Below are 25,989 nucleotides of genomic sequence, written 5' to 3'. Positions count from 1 at the left end.
GTTTCGGACCTCAACTTGGGATCTCACCATCACATGCCTCAATTAGATCAACGATTCAACTTTCAAGTGACACCTAGGACTTTATCTAGGCATCTTATTTGAAAGTGGGAATAGGCACTCTCTTCAATTTTAAATTTTCAACATATGAATTAGACAATTAATTTATAATTATTAAATTAAATTAGTTATTTATAATAAATATATTATGGGGCTTCAAATGGCTAGGGAAGTTTGTTCTAACAAGCTTATCATAGAATGTCATTCTGCTGCTATAGTTAATCTTTTAAAGAAAGTTAGGGAGGGTGATTTGAAAAACTCTAGCTTGTACCAGATTTTAAAGAGCAAACTGAGTTACTACCTCCGATCCTTAATATAAGACTCTATTTGACTTTTATTTTGGTCCTAAATATAAGACCCCAATCCACTTTGTCTCTCATACTTACTCAATTTTTTCCAAGATAGTCCTTCTAATAATTATAATTCTAATTAATACACTTGATTAGTAAGGATATTTTAGGAAAGACAACATCTATTTAGGACAAATAACTAACTCAACTTACTTTCTTAATCTCCTCAAATTAGTCAACTAGCTCTTATAATTAGGAACGGAAGTAGTATTTTGATAGTTTTAAAGTGCAACATGTTTATAGAAAAGGGAATACTTGTGTAGATAGGCTTGCTAAGTTGAGTCTAACACAGGATATGGGAGTTAGATTCTTTGATAGGCCACCAAAGGAATTGCTACAAGCTGGTACAATGACTGTGTGGGTGTTGCTTATTTTCACCAAAAAAAAAACATATATACTGATTTATCTAAAACATTCTATTTAAAATTCAATAAATCAATATTTGATTTTTAAGTCAACAAATTTAATCTATCTATTTCATTCTGACCCCTCTACAAGCAATAAAGGAAAGAAGACAATACTCCCTCAATCTTATTTATAGGATAAAGATAGAAGATTTATAAATCACATCATTGAATTTTTGAGATGAATTTTGTTGTCAACTTTAATATAAATATACTATTTTATCCTCAATTTATTATTACATAACTTGTTAGTTTCTTGAAAAATGTATATATTAAATTAGAATAAAGTTAAAAAATTAAATTTTTAAAGCAGAGTTAATAAGATTTAAGATTTAAGATTTTTATTAATTCCAGTAAAACATTCAAGAAATAACTTATACAAATGAGTGATTTGTTTGTATTGACATAAGATAGATGCAATTATTTGGTTCAAGCAACGCAACAGAAGTGGTGGGATATGGAAAAGAGAGATAAGGTTTAAGCCAAAAAGAAGATAAAAAGGGAATTGAGGACTAAAAAGAAAAAGTGGTTCACAAAAAAAACAAAAAAGAACAGAATTTAGTGGCCACCCATTTGGATGGTTAAAGTTGTTGTGAGATATCTTTGGGATGGAGTGTTGTGTTTGTTTTGTTCTTGTTCCTTCGGAAAGTATGAGTACCAGTGATAGGCATTTCAAAACTTGAATATTTGCGCCTTGGGATATTCGATATTTGCCTTATTTTTGAACACAAATTTTCTGCATTATAAAAAAGATGTCTAATTTATATATATAAAAAAAGTAATGATGCATCAATACTTTGAAGTATTTCTTATGTATATGTAGTATCTTATAGTATTTTATAATGTATTCAGCATTTTAAAGTATTTTTCATGTATATTTAGCATTCTAAAATTTATTTTTAGTGCATTTAGTAACTTAAATTGTCGAGTATAAAATTATGCATAAAAAAAAACTTTAGGGAATGCAATGGATAAAAATACTCCCCATCATTCTTTAAATAAAGTCATATCAACGATGGGAAAAAAATGACATTAACGCTTTTTTTTTTCGATAAAGAAAAATAGTTAAATGTTGATTGGCATGGTTAAATGTAAAAAATAATTGAACAGCTTTTTCAAAAAAAAATCAGGGTCTAAAATATTTACCATATGGTTTTAAAATAAAAAGGGGTTTGCTGGCAAAAAATTTAAAAAAAGAAAAAGAAAAAGAAAAGAAAAGGTGGGGCGCTTGGTTTTGAAGTGATGATAATTAATAGGAAGGGAGTTGCGAGGGGATGGTAGGTGTGCCTCATTATAAAGGATTGGAGAAACATGTGATGCATTTAATTATGACCCAAATCCCTCAAATCCCACGGGCCCCACCTCCGCTCCCTCCCAGCTCTTCACATCACATGCACTAATTCTGTTCTCTGAAACTCACATGCATTCAATGCGAGAAAAATTAATTTCTTTTTTTTTTTAAATCCAACTCTTATTTAAAATAATACTAACAGTTGAGTTTTGAAGAGAAAATTAACATAATTATGTCCTTAATTTTTTTTTAAAAAACAAGTTATAAATATCAATTCAAATAATTATAAATTCATGAGTGAAACACGCAACCTCAGACTTAAATTATAATTAATAAAATAAAATGCTCAGTGTTAGTTAAGTCAAATGACATAAAATATCTTAAAATTGGAGCACAAAACTTTTAAATATATGAATTGTAATTCTAATGGAAGGAATATTATTTTTGTGACAATTATTTACAACATCTTATATGTTCTCTTATCTAATTAAATACTCCTCCGATTCTTAATATAGGACTCAATTGTTGAGTTGGTTTTGATCTTAAATATAAGAACCATTTCTCATATTTATCAATTTTCTCTAAATTACCCTTATAAATACTTTATCAACCATAATCAAGTAGAAGAGGAAGATGGGGTATTAAGAAAGGTGATTATGGTATTTTAGGAAAAATGTGTCACATTTCTTATAATTAACTAACTTATCTAACTTTCTTAATCTAATCAAATTAATTAAATGGGTCTTATATTAAAAATTAGAGGAGTATTATTTATAATATACTCCAAATGGGAATGGGGATCATTGTTTCTGGCTATAAGACAAAAACCAGTGCTGCATAATATTTTTATGCGGCCATCTCTTCAACCCTGAGGTGTTTCATTGAACAAGCCTACGACTGTGTTCGTCATAATGGGCTTGACGCCCATAATTATTTTCTTTCCTTCTCTGTTTCTTATTGGGCTGACAAGCCCAATATCTGGGCATCTCCTCGATTTGAATAATTGAATGTTATTAGGGAAATGAGTGGCAGAAAAAGGAAGATATGATTTCTATTCTTTTTCCATAGAAAAGCGTATAATAAAACAAAAATTGAAACAGGATCAGTAGAACCTTAATTATACTACTCCTCTGGTCCTTAATATAGGATCCAATTGCTGAGTTGGTTTTGGTTCTAAATATAAGACACATTTCTTATATTTATTAATTTTCTCTAAATTACCCCTATGGATACTCTATCAACCATAATCAAGTAGAAGATAGAGATGGGTATTAAGAAAGATGATTATGGTATTTTAGGAAAAACGTGTCACAATTTTTATAATTAACTAACTTATCTAACTTCCTTAATCTAATCAAATTAGTTAAATGGGTCCTATATTAAGGACCGGAGGAGTAGTATGTATTATCCTCCTTTGATCTTAAATATAAGAACTAGATAACTAATTTAAGAATATTAGAAAATTATTTAAGTTAATTATTTGTTGAAATACTCCCTTTGGTCATTATTTGTTCATGGAAACCCTTTTTTCATATGTGCAACAATATGAATGGTTTGGGAAAAAAATAATTATAAATGTTGAAGACAAAATGAATTAAAATATTATGTTTAAAATTAAAATAAATGCTCCTACAAACTCCTTTATTTAGGATTTGAAGTGTGTGTGTTTGTGTATGCCCACAAGTGAATGCTAACTGTTAAAATAATTTTATCATTAAGTTGAAGTATTCTCAAACTTTATCAAATTCTTGTGTGTATTCAGTTTTATTAAAGAGAAGACGAGTCAAATTTTCTCATATCTTATAATTTTGATAGAAGTAGAAAATAAACTTTTGATAAGAACTAATAAAATTTTCAATTGAGTTCTAGTATCAAATTTATATTTCATTAAAACCAATCAAGTATAACAAGAATAGTCATCAACAATGGTTAAATACGATATCCTTGTATAGAAGGTATCCTCTTAATTTCTTCTATCTTATTTTATTCTTCTCTTTCATCTTCATATGAAAATTTTGTGTTTACTATCGCTTCTAATCCTGATCCTAAATTATATGATCAAGTTGTTAAACATTCTATATGGAGGGATGATATTAGTGCAGAAATAAAAGTTCTTGAGCATAATTAGAGTTGAGTACTTACTCCTTTGCCGTCGGGAAAGAAAACCATAGGTTACAAATGGGTTTATAAAACCAAATTTAAAAGGGTGTTTAGGTATAAACAAAAATCATGATTTTAAAAGTGTTTTTATGGTATATGAAGTAAATATATAGAGGAATTTATCTCGATTTATAAAAAAGTGCTTCTGATAAGTGCTTTTCGGGTTATCCAAGGGTAATGTTGATATTGAAAGGCATAAAGCCAAACTTGGAGCTAGGAGCTATACAAAAATCAGAGGAGTGGATTAGTTTGACATTCTTTCTCCTATTGTTAAGAGGACAAGTTTAAGGATATTACTTTCCGTAGCTACAGCAAAGAATTGGTTTTTGCATGGTGGGGCTTCTTAAAAGTTTTAATTCTCCATACCCAAATATGTTATACAAACCTCAAAAATCTCTCTATGGCCTTGAACAAGCTAGTAGGCAATGGTATTCTAAATTGTCTTCTACTCTGATATCCTAAGGTTACACTCAGTCTACATCAGATCATTCTTTATTTTTTAAGAATAAAGGTGAACTATTGGACAATCCTCAGCTTTTACTAAAGGTTGATTGGCAGGTTACAATATCTCACAACTAATAGTCCCAAGTATGAGTTTTGCTACCTAACAATTAAGCCAATTTGTGTCTAATCCTTGAGACATACATCTTCAAGCTGCCCATTGTGTGTTGCACTCCATTAAATCATTTCCTGGGGTAGGAATCTTCATATCATTTGATTCATATTTAAAGATCAATGCTTTCAGTGGTTCGTATTGGGCCAGTTGTGCTGATACTCGTTACTCTATCAGTGGTTTTAATTTGCTGTATTTTTGGGTTCTTCACTAATTTTTCAAAAAACTAAAATGCAAGCAACTTTCGAGATCATCTTCTGAGGAGTTTTGGCTTCTACAACCTGTGAGCTACAATGGCTCATTTATCTACTTAATGATTTTAAGCTTTTTCACATTGATGATGCTCTGCTTTATTCTGATAATCAGCCAGTTCTTCACATTGCTACCAATCCAAATTTTCACGAGAGGATTGAGCACATTGAATTGGGTCGCTACTTAGCTTGTGAAAAATTACAAGCTAAAATGATTCATCTACTCATTGTTCACTCTGTTGACCAATTTACTGATATTTTTTCCCATCTAGTTTCAAAAAAAAAAAAAAAAAGCTTGTCTAAAATAATTGTTCTTAAAATCTACTTTGGTGAGCACTGAGAAAATTGTAAAGTAGAGACAAGGAGACTGGGACCAGAGGGCGATGAGTTCCAACTTGAGAAGTACTCCTCCAGTCCTTAATATAGAACCCAATTGTTGAGTTGGTTTTGATCCTAAATATAAGATCTATTTTTCATATTTATCAGTTTTCTCTAAATTACCCCTATGAATGCTCTCTCAATTATAATCAAGTAGAAGAGAAAGATGGGGTATTAAGAAAGATGATTATGGTATTTTAGAAAAAACGTGTCACATTTCTTATAATTAACTAACTTACCTAACTTTCTTAATCTAATCAAATTAGTTAAATGAGTATTGTATTAAGGACCAGAGGAGTAAGAGTTTCAACTATCAAGTATTGAAAGAAAAAAGGACTCTCTGCTTATTATCCAATTTTGTAGAAACAAAACGATGTTATATAAAAAAACATATAAAACTTTTTTTCTTTTTTAAAACAAAATATTCTTTTTTTCCCACAAAATGCTTAATTGAAAATTAATTAGCAAACAATTTTTTAAAAAACAAAAAAATTGTTTTGGAAATAGGCAAACCAAAATACTGCTTTAATAATGTCGTTCTTGATCATGTAATACATCTTTTATTATTGGCTGGTAAAGAAAAAGTACATCTCTTATTGTTGTTTGTGGATTGGCTCGAGATTTGGGACTTGTTTGTTCAATTAAGCCTTAAAAAGTACATAAATTTTAATAATTTAGAAACTCTGAAAATGATTATTTATTAGTAATTTTTTAAATTTAATTTTTTATCATTTTCAATAGTCATCCCAAATAACTTCTCAAAATTATACTAAATATGATTTTTCTTAAATTCTGATTAATTTAGAATACTTAAACATGTGTGTTAGCAAAATGTGAGCCCAAAATGAAAATGGGTCCTAAACCTACTTCGCAAATTAAGATTAATCATGGCTGACATTATCTATGTAATCATTGCTGACATTATCTATGGGCCGTCCGGAGCCACCAGCCGGCCCAAATCTTGATATTCCTTCCTTAATCTTGACAATTTCAACTTGTGTGCTTTTTTTTCTTTTGGGATAAAATATGGTAAATCCAATTAACAAAATTAAATAGGTCAAAGGTGCAGTTAATCATAGAACGTATTAGGTAAAAGTTCATTTTTTTAATCCTTAAGTTTCACATAAAAATTAATTTTAATTTCTTATTTATTTATTACTTTAATTTTATCTTAACATAGCTAGTTTTTTTTTTAAACAAACGGTATTAATATTAAAATTTTAAAATGATAATAAAATATTTAAAATTAAAATAATAATAGTTGATAAAAAAATATCATATGAGATAATTAATGCATTGCACATATCTATGCTACGTCTTAGGAGAATGAATGAATCCTCTGGACTCATCAGTTGAGATTCCGTATGAACCGTCAAATAATATCATATTTATTTTAATATTAACTTGGTTTGTCCAATAACAAATAAAATAAATAAAAAAATCTGATTCCCTGACAACCACACGGGGAAGAAAAAAAAAAAAAAGTGAGGACTGAGGATAATGAAATTACATTGAAGATTCCGAATAGTCAGAAGCACCAAGGTGGTCCACCTCTATGGGAAGTGACTCCTGCCTCACAAATCTGACCAGGTTTTGCGTTCATTCATGAGCAATGGTGAATGCAAGAACCTATAGATTACCAGGAGCATGAAAGCTTATGGCTTTCTGATAAGCAAGGATTCAAACTTTGATTTACTATGGGGTGTTTGGATGAAATCAAATCATAGTTTGGAGAATAACTTATGAAGAATAAATTTTGTAAAAAGTGATTCTGAGAAGTTAGAGTGTTTGGATAATTGTTATCAGAAACATTTTTTATATATACAAATTACTAAAAAAGACATAAGTTCATATGATAATTACATAAAAGATGGATTTTATGATATATTTTAATTTGAAGGCATAAAATTGTTAATAATATATTTTTTACCAACATAATTAATAATACATAAGATAATATAATTAGTAAATAATTAATATGTGTATATATATTTATAAGATATAAGATTAAATATGTTTTTAAAAATTGATTTTTTATGCCAACTGAAAAATATTATTTTATTTTGAAGATTTTAAACATAAAATCTCATGATTTTGTTTTTTTTTTTTGGCAAAATTGAATTTGAAATTCATTATATAACAATGGATATGAGGAATTTTCGCCGTCCAGGAGCCTGTTGATGTGAGGAATTTTCATCATCGCCTCAGAGACTTCAATTCATCCGTTTTGGCTTTCTCTCTCCTCTGACACCTACTATAATTATGCAGTAGCAGTATTTTCACAGTCCAGAAGCAAAATTTTTTTGCTTTGGATGACACCATGGTTTTGATAGGCTAACCATGGTTTTAAGGTAAATCATGGTTTCAAAAAACAATTGGGTGTTTGGGTATTTTTCAGGTCAAACCATGATTTGAGTCTCAAAAGTACTTTTGGTAAGTTTACAAAACACCCCCTATATTGTGAAATATTAACCTGTTCTGTTAGATTCAACTGTTATTAATAAAAATTCACTTATTAGTAAAATGGCTGCAAATTTTGTGGTGGGCTTTTTGGAGCTTGCTCATTTATACATCGGCCTGCTTTTTCTTTTCTCATTGATTTGTTATTTTTGCTTTGATAGAATAGTTATGCAAAATAGATTATATGCTTATGTTTACAAGTTTTGAGATTAATTTAATTATATAATTTTATGAAAATATTGAAATAACTTGAGTTTATCTCTTAATTTAATTTGAAAATTTAAAAAAATCGAAGATGTGAAAAAAAAAACAGATAAAAAATGTTGTTGGTAGGGCAACCTACTTATAGATGAAACGATTATTTTTTTCTTAAAACTTATAATACGTTGTTTAAAATATTTTTTTTTAGTCAAGTTGCATACAAAATATTGGGCAATACATGGCAAATAAAATGACTGAAAAAGGACACATCAACTTGCAAAAGCCAACAAAAATAATTAATAATAATGAGCTAATATGGGTTCTTCAAATCATACAAGAAACGTTAGGCAAATAAAAAAAGAGTCATAAGAAAAGGGAGACAGCTATCTTAGTGCTTATAAAGAAGGACCATTAATGAAGTTGCCAAGACACCCATACATGTTCATGAAAAATAGCACTCACACACACACACACACACACAGAGGAATTCTATTTCAGAGGAATGACACCCATACATTATATAGGAATGCATGGGTGCCAACACACCCGTACCCGTGTGTGTGTGTATTTATATATAAAGTTTAAGGAAGCCAAATATACCACTCAATCTTTTTTATTTATTTATTACATAGCATACTCTCGATAATGTATTTTACATGTAAATCAGGTGGTTAATTCCGATATCAATATCAGTATGCATAAAAACACGTATAAAAACAGTGAAAAATAAAAATAAAACGGGATCGAACCAGAAAATTGGCTAGTAATCTGATCTAGTTTGAGAGCTAAATTTGTATCAACCCAGTCAAATAGAGGTGAACGGGTGAAATTGGGTTGGATGATTATGTTGCTAGTTGTCCTATTTTTTCTTATTAGGCTCCTAATATCTCGATCACTATAAATTTAAATGAATTTTAATAATGATTTTGATACCAATGATTACTAATTTTAGTTATTGAGGAATCATAAAGATCAAATTTTTTTAATATTATTATACTTTATTATTGTGACAATTAAACTATTATTGTATTTCTTTGTATTTTGTTAGTAATTATTAATGTTGTTATATTTTGCTATTTTTAATTAGATAATATTATTTTAATATGACCGGTTTGATTTTGAGTTAACCTCGATCTGACCCACTAACCCTTAAATCATTACCTTGACTAGTTTAGTATCCAATCTGATTTTTTGTTGTATAGAAGTTATTATATATGTCGTGCATGTGAAAAGTCTTATACTCTTTACGGTTCTTATTACAAGGACCTGACCTTCTAACTAATTTATACATGTCAATGAAAACATCTAAAAGCATTAAATTTGTCATACATTTCAGGTGATTTTTAATATTATTCTCATTAACTATATTAGATTTAAATATAGCATAATTTATATTTTCTCAGCACCCTTATTAAATATGGACATATATGGAAAAAATATTTAGTAATAATCAAAACTATTATGGACTTTTATAAAAAGGACAAAAAAATACCTTCTAGAGGAGGTCCTATATTAAACATTCTAAGATCAATAGAGTAAGGAGAAATATGATTTGATGATGCATAAAAATTTTTTTAGCACAAGCAAACACTTTGAAACATTTTGTTCCATATTATGTGTTAATTAGCCATCATGTATATGAAAATTTTAAAGATTAATACTCCTCCGATCATTAATATAAGACTTATTTAACTAATTTGATTAGATTAAGTAAGTTAGGTAAGTTAGTTAATTATAACAAATATGACATATTTTTCCTATAATACCATAATCATCTTTTTTAATATTCTTCCTTCCTCACTTATTTAATTATAGTCGAGGAAGTATCCATAGAGATAATTTAGAAAAAATTAGTAAATATGATAAATAAATCTTATATTTAATACCAAAATTAATTTAACAATTAGGTCCTATATTAAGGACCGAAGGAGTAATAGTTAATGTTTTTAATACCCTTCATAATCAAAACCTATATTAAAAATGATGTCATAAATCATTATGTCCAACAAATTATATCATTCTTTGTTTTTTTATCCAAATTATGTAACTTCTTTAAACATATTAATACATTACTATTGGTTATTCAAAGTGATTTCATCATATAAATGCAATATGCCCAGGTTATGGAGAAAATTCTCCTAAGTATTTGTCATCATCTTCTCTTGTTAAAATATCGGAAAATCAATTAAAACATCACTGTGCAATATTTACAGAAGAAATCAAATACAAAATCTGTTCTAAACCTAAACTGGTCAAGTTTTTGATGCCATGATTGTTCATAGATAGTTTGTTAAACCCTTTTCAATTAATTATTATATTTTCTTATAATTTTCTGGGGGCGAGATTCACGATGAATTCAACATAATATATTATTGACAATTTAAAATAGCAGTGCACTAAGAATGATTGCTTAAATAAGGATTAAAAAAAAAGTAGATTTAGATTATCATAAAGAAAAAGGGGGTCCTAAATTAGTTGATTTAGTAGGCATACTTACATAATATTTTATAAAATCAACAATGGAGTTGATTTGGTATGTAAACTAACAAATCAAAGGAAAAGAGAGCTTTATGGGAGACAATATTGTCATGAAAGCAGCTTAGTGCCTAAACACAATGATTGAATTGTCCCTTTGAAATTAAAATATCTTGAACATGAACCTTATTTTGGCTTCTTTTTTAAATTTTCTTTCAATAATTAATTAGTTCATCGGTTAATTAATTAATCATTCATTTAATTAAAGATGCCGAAGCTGACTTTCCATGCAACTTCACATGAATAAAAGGAACAAATTTAAGGAAATAAGCAATTACAATGAATTTAGATGATTTGGTATTTATTCTTTTAAGTAATCCCCTTTGTAAATAAAAGAAAACTTATGAAAGAACCCTATATATGTGAAATCCGATTTAGTTTGACTTGAATTAATTATGTCTATTAGGTTGGTGTATACAACAATTCGATACACCAACTAGTTTTAAGTTTTGGTTAGAACTAACAGTGTGTGTGTGTAAGAAATAAAAATAAAAATAAAAAGGGAATATCTCTGCATAATATTTAAACAATTCATTTTTAAGTTTAAGAGTATCTTTCAGATGATTATTCCCCACTCACCTAATTAGCACAAAAATTAAGAATTGAATTCAAGTTCTTTGATCTTTGCTAAATAAATAGAATTCTTCAATTGATTAGTTGTCTGTAGTTGTTGCTGCGTCTTGCATTGGCACACAATATTTTAATCACTTTGATATTCTTCTTCTTCTTCTTCTTTTTAATAACACAATTTGATGTTATTCTAATTTATCAGTCTTGTGTAAACCATTTTAATTAAAAGAATGTTATATTTGCACGTCAAGTCTGTATATAACAAAACATTATTTTATTATAACTAAATAAAAGCTGTAGATTTTAGTAATGTGAATTAATTAGGTGTTTTGCTTTTTATATATAAAAAGTATTCAAAAAATATTATTAATTAATTTCTAATGATATTTGATACAATTATAGCTGAACCTTTGTAAGGACTTGTTTGTATTAACCTTTGTAAAAAAAACATTTCTTTTAACTGACTTTTGTAGAATAAGATTAAATAAGAGTCAAATAGTATAATAAGATTTATATTTAAATAGATTATTACTTTGATAAAAAATTGTTTGGATTATATATTGCAAAGTTGATTTAAGAAAGTTCAAATTGAAAAAAAAAAAGTAAAAAAAAGGTTGCTTCAACTTTGAAATGATTTTCGGAAAAAATTACTTATTCTCACAATCATACCAGACATTATTTTGAGCTTCAATGGACCACCTTTTTGGGTTAAAAGAGTCAATTTTGACCGGTAAGCTAATCTAATAAAATGTTAACAAGGCAATGTTTCGCAGACTTGAGATAAATTGTGGTAATAGTATTTATGCTAATAGGCTTATAACAGACTTGTTGATAAGTGGGAGTTCAGGTGTTTGATCTGGTTTGTAACTTCAAGTTATTAGTGCTTACTCTTGATCTAATTTTAAAATATGCTCTCTAGTTTAAAATATAAGATAAACTTTATCTATTTACATCTATCAAGAAATTAGTTAAAATCAGTTTAAAATAATAAACATGCAATGCGTGTATTTTTTCTCAAATACACCTTTGTCAATGAAGAGAATAAGTAAAAAGATACAATAAATAAATCAAAGAGGAAAGAGAATATATATTAGGAGTAAAAAAAAATACATTAAATGCTCAGATAAAAATTAATGTTATCTTAGAAGAAAAAAAAGTCCTCTCAACAAAATTTATCGTATAGTGTTTTAAACCGAAAGGACTAATATTTATGATTTATCAGGAAAAATACAAATCGGGAGTTAGATCTAATAGGATTTAGTTAATTTCTCATAATATGACAAATTAAGATTCGAATTTTAGTAAAAAAATACGTCACGTTTAGGATTCAACATTATTTTGAATATGATCACCTTTTAACTAAAAAAATGTAGGAGAAATGATTTTAATTTACTTGAATAGAAAATAGAATTAAGTAGATACGCAAAAACAAAACGAAAGAAGCCGATAGAACCCTGAAGGGAATTTTGGGAAGTCGTAATCAAGAAGCGATCAGGCGCTCGCCCACGGGACGCGCATTGGGAAGCCAATCTGCCCCGATCGCGACCTGCCCTTTATTTTTTTATTGCCTCTAATTTCTCAATCATCTTGTTCTTCTTGTTCCTTTTCCCAAATAATATGCGTGCCACCAAAATTGAATCCAATTAATTGAAGCTGTGCTAAGTTTTTTAAATTTAAAAAAATATTTAAACTTTGTAGACCATACTCCACGTTCCCTTTTTTTTCCGCATGTGGGGAGTATATTTCATAGATAACAAATACTAATACCCACAAGGAATGATATAGGAAAAATCATTTTTCAGTTGCCTATAGTTTTTTTTTTTAACTTTAAATTTGATACTGTGTGTTTTTTTTAATTAAACATATAATTTTACTCTGTGATTATCTTTAACCTCTGTAATTTTGCTACTAGTATTGTTAACCTCTAAGTATGCAGATAGCTACACTCCATGGTCCTTTTTTCATTTGTAAGGTGTATATTTCATACTCCCTCCGTTCCTTATTATAAGAGACATTTGATACTTATGGTATGTTTCTATTTATAAGAGACATTTAAAAGTTGTCTCTATTTTTTTTATGTTGATTTCCTATTTTACCTATATTTATTGTCTCCAACTCACACTCTTTCTCCTTTCCATTTCTCTTTCTTTTAATAATTTATCATTGTTCTCTCTCATGTTCTCTCTCCTTATTAATGAGGGTATTTTTGGAAAAAAATTATACTTTTTACATATTAATTGTTCTTAACTAATTTTAACTATTTTTTTATTAACATAATTCGGTTATTCGTCTCTTATAATAAGGAATGGAGGGAGTACTATTTAAGGGGATGTTTGGTAACTCTCAAAAGTGCTTTTTAAAAAATACTTTTCCGTAAAACAAGATAAACTTCCTTACATATTTATTTCGTAAACTGTAAAAATACTTTTAAAACAATAGTTTGATTTTTATTCAAATACTCCCAAGCATGTTTATGTAAACTGAGATAAAATCTTTCGGCATACCGCACTTTGTATCTTATAAATTATAATTAAAAAGACTATGACTCCAAACAAATACTAGTGCTGAGAATAATTGGTACTCCTTCCATCCTAAATACAAAACCCTTATACTAGGATATATAAACATTTTATATTTAAGACTGGAGGATTATATCTCTTTTAACCGGGTTACCTGTTACTATATGCACAAGCGTTGAAATTCCAACTATTAAAGTGACCGAAAAAGACCTCCACCAGTCACATCAACCGAGATTGGTATCTCTTGGCATTCGGCATCTAACAAATTTGATTTTAAAATATTATTATACGTTAATATTAATTTCTTAAAAAAAATTTGTTTTAATTAATATATCATGTAGAGTAAAATATATAATCTATTTTAGCAAATTTTGTGCAAGTTTTTCAACTCCTTCCCGTCTATCCAAAATTTGCAAGTGGGATTGAACCACAAGTTGAATCAAGGGAAAACAGGAGTCTATATAAGGTATTCCCTTCCGTGATAATTATAAAGTAAAATTAAATAACTTCATGATTTGTAAGAAATGATGATTGATATTTTTAACTTTTTTACAAAATGTGAGTTTTCAATTTCGTCTTTCACTAAAGACCATAATAAAATACTCTTTTTCATCCTATTTATATGCTTTAATTTTGGAGAGGTGCGTAATCCATTTTATAAGTATTAATTTGGATTTGTCTTAATATTTAATAAATTTTAAAGTTTTTTTCTTAATTATTTATTGTCTTTCATTTGTTATATTTTCTCTTATCACATTTTCACCCATTCTTTTGTATCTTTTTTCTCATTTATTATAAGGGTATATTTGAAAATAAAAATATATTTCTAACATGTTTATTATTTTTAAGTAATTTCAGCTAATCATTCGTTATTTGTGAATTAGTTATTTAAAGTTTATAAACACTAGAGGAAGTATTGTCTAGCAATTAAAAATATGACAACAGCTCACAATAAAAGAGGGGTCGATTTTAATTCCCACGTTTTTACTATATATATACTTAAGATCACATAAGATTTTAAAATTTTACTGCAAAATTATAAAAGAATGAGGTATGTTAGTCAGTATACAACTAAAAATATTAGTACTCTTCTTATCTATAATATAAAAGTTATTTAACTAATTTAAGTAAATTAAGAAAACTAAATAAATTAGTTAATTATAAGTAACAAATGTGAAATGATTTCTTTTAAATATCTCTATGTGATATTAGATTATATATTAGTATATATGTTCGTTAAATTAGTTTGAAAAAATAATAACTATAAGATACAAAATAGATTAAGATTTTACATTTAAGATTAGAACCAACTCCTTAATGGGTACCCATTGAGTGCTCATTAATCATCATAGCTATAAATAATGTGTGCTCATTATTATGATAAAATTTCAACCATATAAAATTTGATTTGAACGATCCAAATTTAAAATTTTAATATGTAAATTTTTTATAATAAATTGATCTTTTGAGAATTGTGAATTATAAAATTATCTTTATTTTGAATTCTATATTTATTAGAATAAAAATTATTTAAAATATAATAAAAGTTTGAATTAAATTTGGACAATCCAAAATCAATTAGGATAATCCAAATTACAATAATCATTTTATGCTCAACGTCTAGGATCAGAGGAGTATTAAGTTGTTTTCCTCCTAGAATCTCATCTCTATTATTGGATCAGAAAATAAATAGTTTAGATTTAATATTTTAAGACAAGATATCCATCCTCTTTTATTTTTTTTATGCAATATCATAATAATAGTTTTATGAAATATTAAATCTGAACCATTTATTTTTCAATTCAATAGTGGATATGAGATCCTAAGAAGAAAAGAAGAAAAAGGGTCATGAAAGGATCTGCTTCCATTAATTTAAGAGTAAAGATGTAATTTTGCCTCTGATTTTATTTTTCGAGTGCACCCTGCATCCCGATCTTTTTAATGGTTTAATTTTACCCATAATTTTTTTGCCACGATATAGATCAAGGATAAAATTGTACAAAAAAAGCATTATACGTAAAATTGCATCACTAAAAAATTGAGGTGCTAAGTGCATCTGAAAAATAAAATTAGAAATAAAATTGCATATTTTCCCTTAATTTAATTATAATCAATACTCCCTCTTGTCTCTATTATAAAGAATAGCTTGAAAAGAATTTTTAGTCCTAAACATAAGTCGTCATCTAACTCATTAATTGCTATTTTTCAATTTTACCCTTATTATTAAGTTGAGTGTTTACTCTATATTCGTCTAATTCTATTTATAAATCACTTTCAATATGTTTTACACAGATTAAGAAAAATTTTATATTTCATTAACTCTTATTTAAAATTTAACAATTTTCTAACTTTATACTTATTTAATATATATTATTTTTCATGTCAATAAAGTCAACACAATCATAAATGGAGAATAAAATTGTATATCAATATAAAAAATTTCTTTCAATGCCCTATAAATAAGACCAAACAATATTTTCTCTCTCTACATTATAAATATGAGCAAATAAGTACTTTATATGCTCATCAAATTTCGTGTTTCTCTATCTCCATTATTTAAGGTGGGGGCCATTTTGAAAAATTACTCATTTTATCTTTTTTTATAAGTAACAACTATTATTTTTCTCTTGTTCCTAAATATAAACAATATTTACAAGTTGTCTTAAATTTTTTGCAGCAACTTTCCTATTTTACCTCATTAATTAATTATTTTAATACTCAATATATTTATTATCTCATTTTTCAAATCACCATATCTCTCCATTCACATTTTCTCTCTTTTATAATTTTCTTATTCTTTCTTATAGTCTCTCTCCTTTATAATAAGGGTATTTTGAAGAAAGAACTTTTAATTTTTAATTATTTATTATTTTTAACTAACTTTTTAGTCTAAGTAATGAAATCTAAGATTACTTATAAAAAAGAACGGAGGAGGGAGTATTAATTTGGGACAAATTTAATGATTTAATTTTCATTCTTTGTTTCATTTCTTAATTCTTGGCATAACAAAGAGCAGAGAAAGTATAATTAAGTTGAAATACGGGCCCCTCGTGAATCAATGGACAGTCCGAATTTTAGTGCCTTTTGATGACACTAATAAACTTCCGTTTGGTTCATTGGGGTAAACAAAGTGATTCATGAGGCTTTGCATTTAAAATCTTGGTCCCCCGTGGCATCCAATTCCCACGTGTTTCATGAGACAAGATTCGAGGCTCTAACACGGCGCCACGTGGACAACCAGCTCATGGTAACATCATTTTGCCGGCGAAATGAGAGGAAGAAAAGAAAACAAAAGTGAATATTCTACCTACGACGCATTAACAAAATCTTCCTTTTTTCCCATTGAAGGAAGAAGAAAGGAAAAAACAGAGTGTAATTCCTGGTAAGAATCCAAAAACAGAGGAAGAGACTTGAGAATAGATAGATTGAGCCACAGAGGCATTGAATATGAGAGAATGAAGAAGAGTGACAACCATGTAGGATCCGAAGACAACGGAGTTTGGTGAACTTGTGCAATCTTTTTTTGTCTCTATCGCTATCCGATTTGAGCAAAAACTTTTCGTTCTTCTTCTATATTTTTTCTCAATTTTCCCCCTCCAAACCAAACCACACAGGTCGAAAAAGAGCAACTCATACACGAGGAATCGGAGTTCCTTTCTGGGAACGAGGTTCCTCATTCATGCTGAAACTTTCCCTCAGGTCCTTCTTTCTCTTCTGTCTCTCCCCTTCCTCTGTTCATCATGAATCAGAAAGACGCTTTTGCCATCTCCTTGTTTCTTGTGGTCCAATTTTTCTTCATGCATGTGTTGTACTCGATGATATGTCTTTGAAGCTGTCTCATTATTTTATACTTTCAGTTGATTTTAGTATCTCATGAGATGCTCATAATGCTTGTATGGTGTTCCCATTGATCAAACATTAAAGCCCAGAATGGCCCACTTCTTCTGTTAAGTATTTCTGTGTTAAGGAATCTGGAACAGCATCATCTTCTCCACTTTTGACCCCATGTGTTTGATTTTTCACTGTTCAAAACAAGGATTCTCTGCCAGCCGAATACATGTATGAAATGGATAGTTTTCATGTATTATTATTATTATTATTACTGCTTTTCCCATTGCTGATATGATTGATCATTGAAGTTGGGCCTACCTGTTGACGCCGTTCAACCCAGAATTTTCAAACTGGCTTTTATTAAAATGCGTCAATATTTTAAACCTTTTAAAGAACTTGTGATTTTTTTAATAACTTAATTATTGCCTTCAGGGTTTCTTCGTAGTTGGTGGTGTACATAAATGGCCTTGATTAGATGAACAGGAAGGTATTGAACACCATCGGCTATGGATCTTGGATCAAGGGACGATGCTTCTCTCTGGAATGTGCTTCTTCGAGTTACAGGTACGTGCTCAATTTGAGAAATAGGATATAGGAGAAAAAAAGAGAGAGAGGGTTCGTGTGTAACGTTTGCACATGAAATCTGGGGAAAGAAAGCTCACCAAAGTTGTTTCCAGTAGCCTAGGAAAAACCAGAATATCCTTTACCTGTTAGTTTCTTCCACTGGTATGTTCATTTAGAATCAGCAAGTTTAAGGGCAACAGATATTAGATAATGTATATTAATCTACATTTTGAATCATTACCTAATTGTATGGGGAAATAATTATAAAGAACAAAAGATTTGGAATTCAGCCATTTAACTTCGTTTTGGTCAATTCTTCTGCATTTCCTTTTCTTGATGAAAATTCCATTGTTGGCAACCTGACATGGTTGGTAGGTCCTTGCTTCTTTGGGAGGTTACAGACACAGTGCCTGCTATTTCAATTGAATTGAAACCATACATGAACAAAAGTAATTTGATGTTAGCAGTTGTGAAAAAAGTAGTTTCAATGGGGGGTTGTGCCTCACAATCAAAAAGGAAGGGCAAAACTCATGGGAGAAACAGGCACAAACATGCCAATGTCCGAGGAAAAATACCCGCTGGCGTTGCTGATATGTCCTTGAAAAGACTCAGCAATGCTGGAAATCATGTTGGCGATTTTTCTCTCGGTGATTTTGTTCACTTGGACTTTGACAAGGGCCGGAGGTCTGAGGTTTCCAACATGACATTTCATCTCACCCAACTACAATATCACGGTCATAACCAATCCGATGGAAATGGTATCCTCTCTCTCTCTCTCTCTCTCTCTCTCACACACACACACACACACACACACACAGAGTTCTTGGATGCCAATGATCTGGGGATAAATGCTATCGGACAGAAAGAGAGTTTGTAGTGAGCAATCTGTCGTGCATCTTGTCATATCCTTTGGTTACATATTTTTTATAGTCCTTTTGTTATGGCATTGGGGCTTTTGATTTCCTTGGGCTGAGAGAGTTACCTTGTATGATCATGCTGAGCACTGTATGTCTTTCAGGATCGTGCCAAGAGGAAGCATGGTTTGACTCAGTCAGCATGATTGAATCTGATTCAGATGATGACTTCATCAGTGTGCATGGAGGTAATGCACTTATGTATTATTTTATCTGTCCATGATTTAAGATTTGTGACAATCTTTCTGATTCAAATTCTGTGACCGACAGATTGCTTTCCTTTTGTGGGTAATACTTTGGGGAGTACCCCTAATACTCAGCTACTCCAATATGAAAGTGCATCATGCTTTGGAAACTCAGGCTGTAATACATATGAAGGGTTCTATGAAAGTTATCTCAAAATAGATGGGGGCAACTATAAGAATGAAGAGAAGATCCAAGAAAAGAACTCAAAGCCTTGCTTGCCTGTTCTAATTCCTTCAGTCAATTTTAATGACATGAATCATTCCCCAGCGAGTCCTCAAACATCACACATAACGCAATCAACAGTTATCATGGTTTCGGTCACAAGAAAATCCGTTGATGGGAATGCAAAGACTGGATCACGTGAGTACAGAAATTATTTTTTGGGAAGAAGAAAAGGTTTCTTGGTTTCCAGTTACTGATTTTAGATAAATTTTCCAAATAGATATCTAGATCAGTCAGTGTTATGATATTAAATGAGTGGATGAGCAGGTGCATCTGAGAGATTACTTTACCATCCCAGAGCAGGGTTTCGAATTCAGTGTTCAGCTCTAGAGAAGCCATTGCCTGGATCCTGGTCCACAATCTCGCCCTCAGTATTTAGGCTCCGGGGGAAGAATTTTTTTAGGCATGTCAGAAAATTTTCTGTCAAATTTTACTCAATTGTTTACGACCACAATATCTAGTAGTAAGTATAATTGACACTATTTTGTTTCCTTAGAAGCTAGGGTTTATATATTCAATTAATTATGCAGTGATAAGCAAAAGTGTCCAGCTCCAACTTGTAGCGCTTATATACCAATAGGTGTGGATTTGTTTGTTTGCCCAAAGAAGATCAATCACATTGCTCAGCATCTTGAACTTCCATCTATCAAAGGGCATGAGAAAGTTCCGTCACTTCTTATTGTTAATATACAGGTTTGATTTTCAAACTCAAAATTATATGCTTTCACCTTTATGCTAGTAAACTGTACCTTGTCCTTTGATGAAGCCTATCCGCCTATGAATGTTATTTTTCTGTTAAAAAAAATCCTGAAGGAATGTCTATAATTATTTTATCTTTGTATCAGTTGCCAACATACCCTGCCTCTATGTTCAGTGATGGAGATGGTGAAGGCATGAGTCTTGTATTATATTTCAAAGTATCTGATAATTTCAGCAAAGATATCTCTTCTCACTTTCAGGATAGTATCAAGGTATGTCCCCTCATCCATGGCTACTCTATAGAACTTTTAAAAATCTTTAAGATGACACTTCCAAATGTGATGTGCACATGCTCCTTGGCTTTTGGAAACTGAAATATCAATTTGGCTTCTTCTTGAGCATCTGTTTAATTAGATAACTGTATTGGTTGTATCAGAGGCTAGTGGATGGTGAGATGGAGAAGGTGAAGGGGTTTACGAGAGAAACTGAGGTTTCCTATAGGGAAAGACTGAAAATTTTGGCTGAGGTGGTTAATCCAGAGGACCTTCAATTGAGCTCAACAGAGAAGAAGCTTATAAATGCCTACAATGGCAAGCCAGTGCTTTCACGCCCTCAACACATTTTCTTTAAGGTATATAAACATCATGTTATAAAATTCTTGACTAATCATCAGATTAAAGACTGTTGGAATTGGGAAATTTTTAAACTTAGCATATTCTACTCACTTGAATTTAACTTTTTAACTCATCATGATTTTGATGTTTTTGTATACAACTTGGTTATCATTTCAAATGTTTTGCTATAATAAGGTGACCTTCGAATCTATCCCTGCCCTTCATTGGTTTAGTTATTGAACGCCTGGAATATATTTCAAATTAGATCCTCTACGTTCATATATTCAGAGTGTGTTATAATAGAACATAATTTTATATGGGGTCCACATTCCATTTCTACATTCACAATCTCTTCTCTTTCTCTCTTTAAATGCATTATATAATTTCGTTGTTGTGAATATATTTGTGTGAAAGCATGCCAAAAAACATTTCTGTTGGGTTGTTTAACAAAACACCTTTTTTGGAGAGCAAAGTGTTGTTTATATATGCTTTTCTCCTATAATAGTATCATGCTCATATTAATACGGCACAATTCTTTCACATTCCACCTCAACTAGTTTTAAATTTAATACAGTAAGATTCTATCCATATTAATTGCAGGGACCTAACTATTTTGAAATTGACCTGGACATTCATCGGTTTAGCTACATATCCAGGAAAGGGCTTGATTCACTGCGAGATCGTGTACATAATGGAATACTTAATGTGGGCTTAACTATCCAGGTAAGGCATACTTTGACCACTTTAAGCTTAACGCTTCTGATATCAAGTTGATCAAGCAATTTTGCCTTCAATTATACTGATGAAATCAATGCTATTTAATACAAATGCTAGCATATATCATAATCAGAAAGACAGGATTAGTCATCCTTCCCTGTTCCCTCAGCATGTTATCTAGTATCTCATATTTATAAAATTAAACTAAATGAATCAATGGAATATTACCTGGAAATCATTTTTCAATCTTTTCTATCAATACCAAATTGAATCAACTGGAAAGCTAACTGAGAATGTAAATTCTTAGGGAAAACCAATCTATGAAAAGTTGACCGGTCAAGCTGATTCTATGTATATAATATCAGAGGGTTAGAGACACTAGTAATGCTAGTAGATAAAAGGGAGAATGACTTCGATCTCGAAACATTTTGAAAGAAGATGAGTTGGAAATATTCATTCAGATAGCTGCAAATAAGAATTGTCGGTGCAAATCACTGGGAGTTACTGTCATTCTCCCCAAATAAAAAGGTAATAAAAAGCACCACTATACCAACTTAGTTTGACGTAGTAGAGGCTCATATCCCTTAAATAAAAAGTTGTAAATTTGATTCCCATCCCTTGTGTATAGAGCATATCTAGTTATGAAAATGCAGTCCTTTGCAATACCCTAAGGGAGATTCATCTTTCTTGTTGGTATAGGATACTCTTGGCCGTGATGAACTGAAGGAAAAACTGCCATGTTATGATAATGATAGTATAATACTTCTTCGGTCCTAAATGTAGGAGTTGGTTAGAAATTTAGTTGTGGTCTTAAATGTGAGACCTTATTTCATTTTTATCTTTCGTGTTTATCATTTTCTCCCAAACTAATTTATTTAACTCATAAATTGATGTATAATCTAATGTTATATTAGGTATTTTAGGAAGATTGTGTCCATTTGTTAGAATTAAGTAATCTATTTAGCTTCTTTAATGTAACCAAATTAGTTAAATAACTTTTATATCAAGGATTAGAGGAGTAAATATGTAAATATTGATTTCTATGGCCTTTGAATTCATATGCTCTGATAGGCACAAAAGCTAGAGGAACTACCAGAACAAGTCTTGTGCTGCTTGCGGTTGAATAAGATCGACTTTGTTAACAGAGGTCAAATTCCCACCATTGTAACTTAATTTGAAATTTGATTGGAACAACAGCCAGTTGATGCAGAAAAAACCAATGAAAAATGCATTGAGAGGAACACCCTCTGTGAAGAATGGCTGCTCGGTTCAGTCAAAAAAAGAATGGCTGCTCAATCTGTGTGATGACTCTGATCACTTTGGGAAAGAGGTAGAAGAGATGCAAATTTGGGAGGGGAAAAAAGGTGACAAGAAGAAACATAATAAGCATTCTGTGAAATGCAATATTGAATTTCTTTACTACATTTCAAGGAGCATTAATTGAAAAGGGATGATTCTTTTTGGTTTTTTTAGTTACAGAAAGTGAACATAATGTATTATACAGAGTTTGAGAAATGAGCCTCACTATCCAACGCTTTTGAACAATGTACCCTGCTGTGAACTTTATACACACACACACACACACCACACACTTTTATTGATAAATTGATTTATTATTGTGGTTCTTTTTTCTTTTTAAAGTTGAAGTTGCCGCTTCTCTTGAGGGAAAATGATATTACTTACTAAATTAAAGCTTATTTGTTTCTTCTTGGATTCATAATATTTCATTTTCAAATATTGAGGAGTTTGTCTTGTTTTGCATAAAATACTTTTTTTAAATACTTTTGTCTTCTATGTTTAAGTTAGAACAACTCATGCAAAATATGGATTGTGATTATATTCTAGGACACTTGAAAAGGTTTGCTCATATGTGGTGTAATATAACAAGAACGAGTATCTCTAAGATTCAAGGACAAGCCAAGAGTTAATCAAGGCAGATATTTATGTGTGTGTGTATATATCTTAATGCCTCCATTATCAATTAAAATAATATGTAGGCTATATATACTAAACAAATTTTATGTATATTTTACAAGTAAAAATGAACATATAATCAATATTATAATTAATATATCCATGTCTAAATATCCATATGTTTATATATAATATAAATTTTATTATAAGTTATACTATTTATGAACTATGAACAGAACACCTTATCTTAGACATTGTGCGAAGTATAAACCAAATAAAAAAGATCCATAAGAATATATTACTCATAAACAATGACTAATGTGATTGGATTTAGTTTTTGTGTAAGACATATAGAAGTGTGTCTCTTTTGAATATAACCATGTAGTGAAAAATTTATATGCAATTTCTTATGTATTTAATTTAAGAGTTTTTAATAATAAGTGCACGAATATTTAATAAACATTTTATAAATAGTAATATAAATCTCTATATAATAATTTTTATACTTTTAATATCATTTTGCTTTTTCCTAAAAAAATTTAAAAATTCCAATTTTCTGTAAAAAAATAAAAATGAATAGAAATTTTAAACTTATCACTATTTGCTAGTCTGCGTGTAATCTACGCTTGAAAACAAAAGGGAAAATTGCAATGGAGTTCTATGGAAGAGAGAATGCAGAAAGAGTCCCAGAAAACTTAGTAATTGCTTAGGAGTCTCAATGGGACCTGATTGCAATAATAAAAAACGTTAATAGACCCGTGTACCCATAGTAATGCAACAAAAAAATGATAAAGAGAAAGAAAAAGAACTGATTTCCTATATCTTGGAGCTCATAAGTATAAAAAAAAAAAAAAGAGATTGACAACAAAAGAACCAAAGTCCAAGCGCTTTCCATCTTCATTATCTCGGTCGATTTCAAGGTTTAAAACTTTCTTTCATCTCCTCTCCAAAAAGATTTTGGCCGATAGAGTGAGTTTGGGTATGGATATGTAGAAAATTGTTTTGCTATGTAATTGTAAAGCTCTTGTTTTTGGTCCACTGTGAACAAATTAGCAATGCAGAGTTTGCATTTTTGATTTGATATGTATTGGTGATTTAAGTTGAGGTTTTATTATGGGTGAGTAAGATGATGATAGATACTCTATTTTTGGATATATTATGGGTGGTTTGATAGCGGGTTTACTCTGTTTGAGCATGATTCAGTAGGAATAGATGAAAAAGATGAATGTTGGTGTGGGTAGAAATCCTTACTGCAGAATAGAAAAGTATATTGTCAATATAGGCCGCGATAGTTATCAATATAGACAGTGATAGTTGTCAATATTACTACTTGACTTGTTAATGACAATTGTCGTGCATGTTTTTGAGGACCAACAGGAGAGAATCACGGCTCCAAAACAAGAAGGTTTATCATTATGGAAGATGCAATGAGGTTTGACATACTGCTAAGACGTACAAGAACCCAAATTCCAATTGAGAACATGTGAAATCCTATTTTTTGTAAATGAATGTGAAAAGAATTTTTTTGTAGATAAGACAGTACATACCAACAATTAGTTCAATATTAGATGCCTGTAACCCATATGTTTTTTTAGGTGGGTTGTGAAATTAGTGTAATTATATGTATGTCAAGCTATGGAATGACCATTGGCTATGAAATGATATATTATATTCTAATGTATAATTAGTTGTAATTATCTAAACTTTTTATTGTTAATAGACACTTAATCACTTGTTACTCGTCTTGACCAAAAAAAAAAAATCACTTGTTACTCGTCGCAATATCAATTGTCAATTTATCTACTAATATAATTTTGGAAAAAAGAAGATTTGGACTTACATAGTATCATAAAAAAAAAGTATTAATCCATTTACCAAAAAAATAAATTATTAGTCCACAAGACTGTGCACATTATATGACATTATGTAATTCCAAATCACTTTTTTTTAAAACTTATATTAACAGATAAATTGATAAGTGATATTGTCACGATCGACAAGTGATAAAAGATCTTATGATTACAACTAATTACACATCAAAGTACAACATGCTATTTCATAGCCAACTATCACTCCATAGCCTGACATACATGTGATTACACTAATTTCATAACCCATCCGAAAATAACACATGGTTATATGCATCTAATACCGAACTAACTATTGATGTGTACTGTAACAACGGAACTACTACCTTTTTTTAAATTAATTAATATTGAAAAGTTAACTATGATAGAAAAGAAACTTTATAAATTATTTAAAAATACTATCATGGTTATGTAAGCATCCTAAGTCACATGAAATTAACCATAACTGAAAAGAGTTAAACCAATCTATAAATATGTCTATCATGGTTAAAAGAGCTTTTCTAAATTAATTGTCTGCGAAATGAAATTCACAATGAATAGGGTTTTGGATATTATGAACCCTGAATATCATTTTCAACCATCAGCCTATAACATGATTTTACCGAATAATA

The 25,989-nt window shown here is 29.7% G+C and overlaps 1 protein-coding gene across 1 annotated transcript; it reads left to right on the top strand.

Moving 5' to 3' along the window:
• Positions 1-18,110: 18,110 nt before the first annotated feature.
• Positions 18,111-23,191, top strand: LOC114741262 (uncharacterized). The gene is made up of 11 exons (XM_028929515.1): positions 18,111-18,184; positions 18,560-18,942; positions 19,203-19,286; positions 19,369-19,552; positions 19,637-19,704; positions 19,834-19,969; positions 20,097-20,259; positions 20,412-20,537; positions 20,702-20,896; positions 21,480-21,602; positions 22,668-23,191. Exons 2-11 carry the CDS (start codon positions 18,624-18,626, stop codon positions 22,767-22,769), a joined length of 1,500 nt encoding a protein of 499 aa, XP_028785348.1. The 5' UTR covers positions 18,111-18,184; positions 18,560-18,623; the 3' UTR covers positions 22,770-23,191.
• Positions 23,192-25,989: the final 2,798 nt, after the last annotated feature.

The sequence above is a fragment of the Neltuma alba genome, unplaced genomic scaffold (genome assembly GCF_004799145.2).
Source record: "Neltuma alba isolate B1F8T4 unplaced genomic scaffold, ASM479914v2 tig00003340_pilon, whole genome shotgun sequence".
NCBI lineage: Eukaryota > Viridiplantae > Streptophyta > Magnoliopsida > Fabales > Fabaceae > Neltuma > Neltuma alba.
Note: the sequence above shows the minus strand (reverse complement) of the source record. Positions and strands in the feature narration are given on the sequence as shown.

Excerpts from the sequence above, each read along its gene's own strand:
- LOC114741262 (XM_028929515.1), top strand. The coding sequence starts at position 18,624 with ATGAACAAAAGTAATTTGATGTTAGCAGTTGTGAAAAAAGTAGTTTCA. Across the intron at positions 19,705-19,833 it reads GAATGCAAAGACTGGATCAC|GTGCATCTGAGAGATTACTT; the intron begins GTGAGTACAGAA and ends GTGGATGAGCAG. Across the intron at positions 21,603-22,667 it reads ATGTGGGCTTAACTATCCAG|GCACAAAAGCTAGAGGAACT; the intron begins GTAAGGCATACT and ends ATGCTCTGATAG.